The following is a 10032-nucleotide window of genomic DNA, read 5'->3' on the forward strand; positions in this document are numbered from 1 at the left end:
AGAACAAAGAAATGTAAAGTTAAAGCTCAAAGCTCAGCGTGACACTTCAGGATTGGCTTTTGAAAGATAGAAGAGCTCTGTGAACTTAAAGGATTAAAAAGTGAGGCTGAGCTTTCTTGCTGAACAGGAAAGATATTTTATTTTTTAAAGACTACCTACTAAAACAGGTAGCCAGGCTATCATTGCTGTAAATGATGTTACCTGTATGTAATGTATCTGCATTACAGTGTAGAACATAGATTTGTACAACTTAAACAGTTTGCCAGGGCTGTGTGTCATAAATTATAGCTTCACATGGCATGCCATCTTGATTAAAAAAAAATACACAAAGATTTGTAAAAAAAAAAAATAATTGCAGAATCATTCAGTGTTGAAAGGAAAAATGTGAAATTACCTTGTAATTTGCAAATCTGAATTACAAGCACAATCTAAAAACACAATTTAATCTGCAAATAAAGTCAGTGCTTATAGACTTTAACCAACTGTTAGATGTGGCTCATTGGAAGATAAAACACTCCCCAACAAGAGAATTGACTTATAAACCCATGAATAGTATAAAAAAAAAAACAATTCAAGAAAGAAATGCAACACAGAGTGTGGCTAAATAAGTTGGTTGTTAAAATCACTTGTGACTATAAGGGTTGCGGAGTGTCCCGAGCCTCCCCGGAATAACAGGGTGCAAGGAAGGAAAACACCCTGTACGGGACACCAGAGGAAACCCACGTGGACATGGGGAAAACACACAGACAGTCACCCAGAGCGGGACTTGAACCCACAACCACAGGTCCCTGAAGCTGTGTGACAGCCAACACTAATGTTTGCACCACGGTGCTGCCCACATTTGTTATAATGCCAAATGATAATCAAAATTCATTTAAACTAAGAGGTAATTTTTCACTTCTTGGCAAGTGTAGTAACAAGCCTTACCCAGCACCTGTATATTCAGCAAAAAGATGGATGTGTGGCTTACTTTGCCCCTGAGACCCTGCTATTAGTGGCTAGAGTGTGACGGAAAGTGTTAGTGGAAAGAAATGATGGATTGGGCAGAGGGGACACCTCTCTGATCTCTCCATCTCTCCTGTTCCACTCATTCTGCAATCAGAGGCATTATGTGAATTATAGTGCTTCAGCCTTTAAAACTCAACACTTCTGTTTCTTTGTAAATAGTGTAATGAAACCTTATTTAAACGGAGAGCACACTGCATTTTCTCAGCAGCCAGTCTGTTTTAAATAAGATACAGTTGACATTTGTTTTGTTGAAAGATCTTCTGCACTTTTACATCATTCTGTTGTCCACTGAAGACACCCCAATTTATGTTTAAATATTGCAGAACGGCTATTCCTGAAAATTACAGTCTTGGCCATTCTTGTCTCCGTGAAAAAACAACAGTAGGCTATGTGGATTATGAGGACTGAAGCTAGAGTGCCTTTTACAAAACAACAGATGTGGCTAAATCAAAGGCTGAGCATTTTGCTTTAATATATGCAACATGAGTCTGTAGTGCAGCACTGGTTCTTTAGAGGCAATTGGTTGATAAGCTTAATCCTGTAGGTAATCACGTAGACTTGTGTAGACACATGTATAGACACGTGCTCTCCCTACCCCAACCCCCCCACCCTGACTACTACATACACACTAACAGTAAGTCTATACCCTCTTTGATGTGCTTCCCTCTGGAGAGCTTAGAAGAGAGACCCAGTGACCCCTTCTCTGTTCCACATTAAGGCGTGTTCTTCCTCTCCATTTCCCGGCAAGGGGGTCCACAGCTAGCTGCTTGTGTTGGATAAGTTCATCCCGCACCAATTAATTCCAGGAATTCTATGGTCTCCAGATACTGTTTGAAGTTCATGTTTCTGAAGGTGTTTTGGTCCAGACGAGCAGCTGCAAGGTGTGTCTGCGTGTGTGTGACAGGCCTCAAGAATTTTCATTCCATTTGTATCCAGTCTTCATGTGCAGTAATTACCACTACGCCAGGATCAATAAATAATACAAAATCAAATAAACGCTCAGTGTTTTTTTTTAAGGAAAGCAATACCTTTTTTTTGGGTTTTGGGTGAGGACACCGACATTTCCCCCCACACATGGGGAAAAATTACAGTAAATTCCTTTAAGCAAAAGCCAAAGAAACGCCATAAATGGTTTCAGGCAGAGTGCAAATTAGTGTTTAGTTTACATGGGGTGAGGGCTGGGACTGATAAAATGCAATTTCACAATACTTTCCATAAACATCATAGCATGACATATCACATGATATTTTAATTGCAAACTGTAATAAAGTTAATGACCCAACTCTTCCTGAGTGCTGAAACTCTGAAGCTCGCACACCTGACCTAGCTTGTTGTCATTGGACTGTTTTGTAATGTTCCATTCAACTTCTCATCAAGTTAGGCCAAATGTAGCCTTGCACCATGTTGAAAACCTTAACCACATTTCCATACAGAAACCTTGATATTTATTTAGATTTTTTATGTATTTCAACTATTTCTTTCAAAACAATCTGAAGCACCCAGCAAACATTAAATTGTAACTGGAAAATATTGGGGCTCTTAACAACTACGCCAGACCTGGTAGAGCACAAGAACTATTCCTATCACAGTATTAGAAGCATTTATCTTATAAAATTATATCAGATCTAAAAAAAAATTCATGTTCTGAAAGTCTATGGAATTGTAAAAACGCTCTCCTTGGGAATGTTTCACACTGCTGATTTCACACTGTTTCTCCAGACTTGGTCTTATGCTACATCATTTGATTTGGTCTTTTTTGAAACTGTCTTTTCAACAGTATTTGGACAGTGACAGACAATGGAAGATGATGTATGAGTCGGTCAGCTGTGTTACACACTAGACAAGCAATTAATTTAACTGAAGAGGATGAGAAACAAAGAGAAGCATGCTTAGACATCAGCATTCTCCCAGATTCCAAAATGCATTTATGCAATCTAGATAACAGTTTTGGAGCCTTAACCGAGATGGAGCTATCTTGGTCTACCAACTTTGTCATTACATGTATTGCATTCTTGCAGTGTCTGCAGAAATAGAGCCCCACAGGCTCTTGTGTGTGTAATTTTACTGACTGTATCTCTAGATATGATGAGTCTTAAAGAATATTTAAAAGGAAAAGAATAGTTCACTTTTGTAAAATGTTTTATACAAGGAATAACTAATGATGAAGAACATTCCTGTTACATTCCTGTAAGGTATATCTTTACCACAAAATCCAAACATCCATGCAGAAACCCACAAGTGCTGTCAGCTGTCCAAAGTCTCATTGTTTCAACTGCACTGGTTATAGGATGAGACATTTTATGATGAGGCAAAGCCCCAGAAACATGATGACAGACAGGCAGTAGAAGTGAATGGATAGTATGAGCAGCAACTCAGTGAGGAAGCTGTCCTTTGCTCTGGGAGTTGGTGGGTGTGTTATTTGGGGCATCTCACAGTAGATGCCTGTCCAGCCTTGGTAGCACTGGCAGGTGAACTTGTGCTTCATGTCCAGAATGTCCTGGTAGGTGAGATGTCCACTGACATGAAAATGTGGCCCATGGTTTCCTCTGTTTAATCGGATACTGAAGAAGCGTGGGTTCAGGTGAAGGTAGGCTCCAGAGTCCAGGCTTTTCCGGACACATTTCCCATTCTTCTTACACAGGGCCTTGCTGCACAGTTTGGCTGCAGAGGTTACATTAATGACGTAGTGACCAAGTGGTCCATCAATGTATTTCTTCACAGTCAAACAGTTTCTCTGCAAATACACCAGTAAAATGCAAATTGTCATATAAAATCTGACTCAGAATATGGGTTGCACTTTACAGGAATCATTCAAAACACACACACACACAAAAATATTGTCAGTATTATTTAATGTTTTTAATGCTCAGTTTTTGCTCTGTATGTGTGTTATCTTAAAAGACAAAGATTTTTTTTTGCCTGTGAAATATGTCATGCCTGGTTAACCTGAATACATTAATTAATTAATTAATTCATTCATTTTCTGTAACTGCTTCATCCAGTTCAGGGTTGCCATGGGTCCAGAGCCTATCCAGAATCACTGGGTGCAAGACAGGAAGACACCCTGGAAAATGTTCCAGTCCGTCACACAGCATCCCACACTCACCCAACCACTCGCTGCCATGAACGCATTTGAGTAGCCAACCCACCTACCAATATGTGTTTCTGGACTGTGGGAGAAAACTGGAGCACCCAGAGAAAACCTACACAGACACAGGGAGAACACACCAAACTCTGACCCTGGAGCTGTGTGACAGGGATACCACCTGTTGTGCCATTGTGCTGTCTCACAAATTAATATGGAAAAATTCATTTGCAAATATAGATTATACATATTACTTAGGATGACACATTTAGAACGGAAAATATTTTTCTGATGCTGTACTAGCTCTGACTGGGTTTCAGCGAATTCATAATGGCATAATTACATTTTTGCAAACCCGCTGAAATTCCCCTAGTTGACTATAAATTATTCTTTTTTTGGTTGCTCCTAATTCTCCCATATGTTTTCAATTTCCAAACGTCATGTTGCCAAATGTAATACACAAGAGAAATGCTCAAACTGTAAAAGACAAGACAACAGACAGGTTTAATGTAATCTTAATTTGGTGAAATGCTATAAAGGACCCCTCAGATCTGCTGAATATAATAGATGAGTACCTGAGATCGAGCATATTCTGATGAACCCCACAGGACGACTCCAGCTGCCCCCAGAGCTGCACTTTCACCTATAGTGTGCACAAGGTCACTCTATTAAAAAACAAACAAACAAAAAAACAATATTATTATACGAAATACACTGTTCATCCAAACATTTGCAAACACTCCTGATAACTGGTGAATTCCTGAATTCAGTTATTTTAAGGAGCATCCACTGTGGACACAGGCATTTACAACCATAAAGCCCTCAGGCTTTATGCTTTGGAGCCTCCATCTAGACCTCTGAGGTGAGGTTTTGTTTTATGGATTAAAAACTAACCATCCAATATCAGTACTAAACCTTACCTAAAATATACAAGCTGACTGCTATCAAATCCTCAAAGCAAAAAGGAAGCTTAGTTAAAGCTTACTTACAGCAGCAAAGAGGCACAAACTACCTATTAAATTCTGAATAAACATCAAGCAGGTGGAGCCACAAACATAAGAGTTTACTTCTTATGTAAACTACAAAATAGTTAATTTACTTTTTAGGAAAACTAGAAGTCAGAAAGTCACGCTTACAAAAAATAAAAAAGCATTATACATGGTTACCTGTGTATAACATTTCCATATTGCCCCGAATGCTTAGATGTATAGCCAATCAAACTGAAAATATTATTGTTCCGATAAGAGCCCTGATCTGGAACATTCCATTCATAATTAAACAACTCTTGAGCATATTTTCCATATCTATGACATTTAATATGTTTGGGAGTGGACCCATTTCAGAGAATTTGTCAATCACGAACAAGCAGAGTGATTAAAAGAATCTGTGCTTCTGAAGGTTTCCATATGTTTCCAGGCATGAGGAGGGCTGTAAACGTTCTTATCCTTGGCAGCGAGTTATGTGCAAAAAAAAAAAATACAGTAAAAATGTTTTAATAAATAAATTCAGTTCCATTCAATATGCTTCAAGTTTTTTTACTTAAATGTGAGACAGATGGCAGGTGGACTCTAACTAGATACATTTACTTGTACATTGTGATCAGGTAAATAACATTTTGCAGATTTGCACTAGTAAATTTGGTTCCAGTATTGACAGAGGCTGGATGCACTTGGACGATTCCTACGGTTGCACAGTGGTGGAAAATTTCAAAGAAATTTCCAGTATATTACTGGTAACTTTCTATGGGAACTTTAGCTCTGGAACTTTGGAAATATTCCAAAATGTAAACATTCCATGGAAATTTTGGGAACTTTGGGGATTTATGGGAATTTATTGGAATGAATAGGAAATATTGGATAATTTAAAGGAACAATATCATACACTATTTTCAATGTACCTTTTTTCAGTCAACAGCAGACATGAAGTCATAACAATTCAAATAATAATGATGACATGATGTCCTAGTTGATGCATGTGGCATTTTTTATTGAATAAAATGACAAAGTGTAAAAACACTAAAGCTAACCGTCTTCAAGATGTTAAATTAATAATGAATGAGTTGTGGTTGTGGGTTCAAGTCCATCTCCGGGTGACTGTCTGTGAGGAGTTTGGTGTGTTCTCAATAGCCCTTCAGTGTGTCATGATGTGCCATGTGCCTGGGAGCAGCTTTGCTATTCAACTGTTTTGGTATGATATCTAATTTTTTTTAGTCAAGCTTATGCTTCAGTATATATTTTACCACCTATATGTAAGTTTCTCAACTTTAGCTCAACATATTCCTATTTTATTCCCATAATTAACCATTAATTCCCATGGTGAATTTCTCAACTTTGAACATTCCTGGAATTTTGCAACCCTAAAACATACACTGCAATTCTTTATATAACTGAGAATTTGAACTATTACTTGTGCATTTACACAAAGGTAGTTTAAGAGAGGGTAATTTAGTTTAAGAGTTTGACTACTCTGTTGACCCTTTGATTCTGACACAGCTCTTTTTTCTGTAAATCATGAGCTCCTTAGACAACAAATGAGCCAGGTCTATTATTTCCTGTCTAATACTTGGTTACATATTCCATTGTTATATTGTTGAGAGTGTTCCAGTCTATTTTTACCAACACTTCTGTAGTAAAACAAAAAAAGCATTAACTTTTTGCTTCGTATCTGAGCAGAATTCAAAACACATTTTCCCATATTCCAGGATGACCTGTAGGGTACCTACACAATAAAAAAAAAAATAATGTACCTATTTCTTTCTAGATCAAATGGCTGCATGAAATTAAATCATCTACATCCAGATATACAATTTGAGTAACATTTCTTCAAATGCTCAGATTTTATCTTTGGATGTAGATGATTATTTTTATGTAGTCCATTGACAATTTAATTAAATTCAAATGGTTCAACTGACCTTTATCCCAAAACTTAATGTGGAGCAAGTGAAATACTGAAATATGCACCCAGCTGGGAAAGCGTGGGCAAAAATTGAAAAGTACCATTGTAATCATTAGCTGCCAAAACTGGTATCAGGGCAAAGGCATGCAACTGGTGAAATAATCAAATCCCTTACATTTCATTACTCCCTTACCTCAGACAGCACAGTAAAGGTGTAGGCGTAGAAGGGTCTGGAGTACACGAACACAGGCAGAGTGAAGTCATTGTGAGCAATTGAGGCAATTCGCATGGCCTCCTTCACACGGTAGTGGACAAACTTAACAGTGTTGGGAGAAGACTTCAGCTCATAGTCCAAGTATATGGATGGATAGAGTGCTGTGCTTTCCTTCCAAAGCCACATGAGATGATCATTTCGCACATGCTCCACATTAGGACACTCTCCTGTGTACCGATGTGGATGCTGCTTATAGCCGTAGTTGTAACAGTCTGGAAACAGATAAAAGCCCCAGAGACCATGTGGACGGCGACTCTCTGCCAGCAGAAGAGTTGAGTTCATAAAAGCCTGTCCAGCTTTCTCAAAAGTCTCCTTAGCTTCGTTCTCCACTTTACTCTGTGGCCAGCTTGGGTGGGTCTTCCTTATCAGCTCCTTGGATTTGTTCCGGTAGATGTCCTTAGAGCCCCAGTTGCGAACCCACTGTGGGCGCCAGTTTTCCCAGTCAATGACGCCAAGTCCACGGAAGTCTTTAAATGGGATGAGCTTGTCAATGTCAGCTCTGGCTTTGTTCAGGTGTTTGCTGAGGCTCTGGTTCTGTGGCAGGCCTCCATTGATGGGAACTCCATAACTGGTGTAGTAAGGGTAATAGCCCAGGTGACTGTGGTAGAAGATTGTAACATTGGGGCCACTGAGTGTTTCATTGTGGTTAGCAACAATGTCAAAGACACTCAAGTCCAGGTCCACCTTAAAAAAACAAAAAAAAAACACAAAGTCAATTTTAGCATAGTTAGTTTTTTAACCCTTTATAAGTACAGTTCATACTGGTTTTTAGCTATACAGTCAGTGCAATTACACAACGTATTTTCATTCTGTTCCAACAATCTTTCATCTGTACATTTATTTGCTTGTTTCAATGTCAAGAAAAAACAAAAAAGCTTGGAATAGTGTTTTTATTAAACTTTCTGTTTAACACTAAACACAATAACACATAAGCACAAATGTAGTATGAATAGAAAATATAATTTCTCTTCTTGTTTCAATAAGCTATGGGAGATAAACAAAAAAAAATCACACTGTGTTTTTTGTTGTTTTAACTGTGAAAACAATTTGCTTAAACCACTATGGTCAAAATGTTGTTTATTGTCAAATAAAAATTGTAAACATGGACTGTAGCATGTGTATAGTTAGGTTTTGTGGAAAGTAAAGCCATCATTTACCATTTACAATGATGAAGCTGGTAAGCTGTAAAAGAGGATACTGGGTTCACTACATATGAACATACAGAGGTGTACAATAAACTGTTGATGTGAAAATGAATGAATGAACGAATGAATGTACAAAATTTTTTAAGATTTAAGGCTCGCTATGGTGTATCAGCTGACCCTACAATCAACACCTCAAATTTAACTGCAGTCAGAGTTAACATGGACCAGTAAATACAGGTTCTCAATTTTCTTTTTTTCCCCCCATTTAAACCACCTGATCTGTACAACAAAGTCCCTCTATATATATATATCTATAACAGGGATAAACAATTTATTAAAAACAGGTTGGTGTACAGAATTTATTGACATGACATATTCCACTAATAGTCAATGTCCACGTAATAGAGGTGTCTTTATATGGCTATTTTTATTTTAAGTATAGTATTTTTTTAGCTAGTTTTGTTTAATATCTGTTCTCTATACTAATGTAGCTTTAGCTTTCTCCACAGATCCCAGTGCCTGTTGTTGACATGTCCAATCCCACCACTCCCATATGTTTCAGGTAAGTGTACACTTTATTTATAGTCATTATTTCTAAAGTCTTAAGAGAATGACAGTCCTGGTGCTGGGTCAGGTCTCCTGCCCTCATCCCACCACATCTTTGTTGACATTTCTTGACACTTAAACAAACAAACCAGGAAATATTATTGATGCAAAGCAGTGAACAGCTTCCCTTGTGGAGAATTTTTTTTTGTTAAATGTGAGTGTATGTATGAGCCAGTTAAAATTTTTTATTTTTTTGAGGATACTGAATTTGTATTACTACCTTAAATCGTAGACGGCAAGATTCAGTGGGTGCATTCCACACCACCACAAATGGCCGATGTGGCAGTAGAGGTGTGTGGGCTTGCTTCAGCTGGTCGCCTTGGACAATAACCAGTCCCCACACCACCACTGGCAACAGGTCAATCACTGCCATCCTCTCAACTTCAGTCCGCCTTCAGCAACATGGAGGGAAATTGGAGAGGAATATCAGAGAGGGCACCAACTGGACTGAACAATGACCAAATGCTGGGGGGCTACTACCCGGGGATAATGAAAGGAGCTGGTGAATGAGTGTGTAAGTGTGGGTCAGTGAACGATGCTGCTCCAGATTCCACTGCACAATGACCCACTGTGCTCCATGAAAGGTGCCACAGATCCATTTTGTTCTGTCACACTCTTTCATGTAGCTTTTTATGCACAGGGTTTGTTATAAACAGTATGTGGCTGGATGCATGATCACAGTGTCCATGTTGTGGTTAGTGAAACTGTTCTATATAGTCCCTCACTGCTTTCTATAATGACTGAATATTGATGTAATTTCCATAAACATGATGGAAACCATGCCTTTGAATGTAGGGACAGATTTAATGTGGCTACTATAATAGTAGTGTAGTAGATTTTGAAAATCTGTATTAATTCTACCGCCAACCACAAAAACATTGACGATGAGGAGTCCATTATTACATTACCACAAAAAAAATAAAATGTAATCTGATCAGATCTGGTATTATATTTGAAATATCAAATTCAATTACATGAAATATTACAATACAGCAGAGTGTTACAATCTAACAAGTTCT

At 38.1% G+C, this 10032-nt stretch overlaps 1 protein-coding gene across 1 annotated transcript; it reads right to left on the reverse strand.

The window, feature by feature from the left end:
- Positions 1 to 3098: 3098 nt before the first annotated feature.
- On the reverse strand, positions 3099 to 9386 carry LOC136694555 (hyaluronidase-like). The gene is made up of 4 exons (XM_066668227.1): positions 9234 to 9386; positions 7182 to 7946; positions 4669 to 4758; positions 3099 to 3742 (listed from the first exon to the last, which is right to left on the reverse strand). Exons 1-4 carry the CDS (start codon positions 9384 to 9386, stop codon positions 3290 to 3292), a joined length of 1461 nt encoding a protein of 486 aa, XP_066524324.1. The 3' UTR covers positions 3099 to 3289.
- Between the last annotated feature and the right edge of the window lie 646 nt (positions 9387 to 10032).

Source organism: Hoplias malabaricus, chromosome 4, assembly GCF_029633855.1.
Source record: "Hoplias malabaricus isolate fHopMal1 chromosome 4, fHopMal1.hap1, whole genome shotgun sequence".
Taxonomy (NCBI): Eukaryota; Metazoa; Chordata; class Actinopteri; order Characiformes; family Erythrinidae; genus Hoplias; species Hoplias malabaricus.

Excerpts from the sequence above, each read along its gene's own strand:
- LOC136694555 (XM_066668227.1), bottom strand. The coding sequence starts at position 9,386 with ATGGCAGTGATTGACCTGTTGCCAGTGGTGGTGTGGGGACTGGTTATT. Across the intron at positions 7,947-9,233 it reads CTTGCCGTCTACGATTTAAG|GTGGACCTGGACTTGAGTGT; the intron begins GTAGTAATACAA and ends TGTTTTTTTAAG. Across the intron at positions 3,743-4,668 it reads CAGAATATGCTCGATCTCAG|AGAAACTGTTTGACTGTGAA; the intron begins GTACTCATCTAT and ends GTGTATTTGCAG.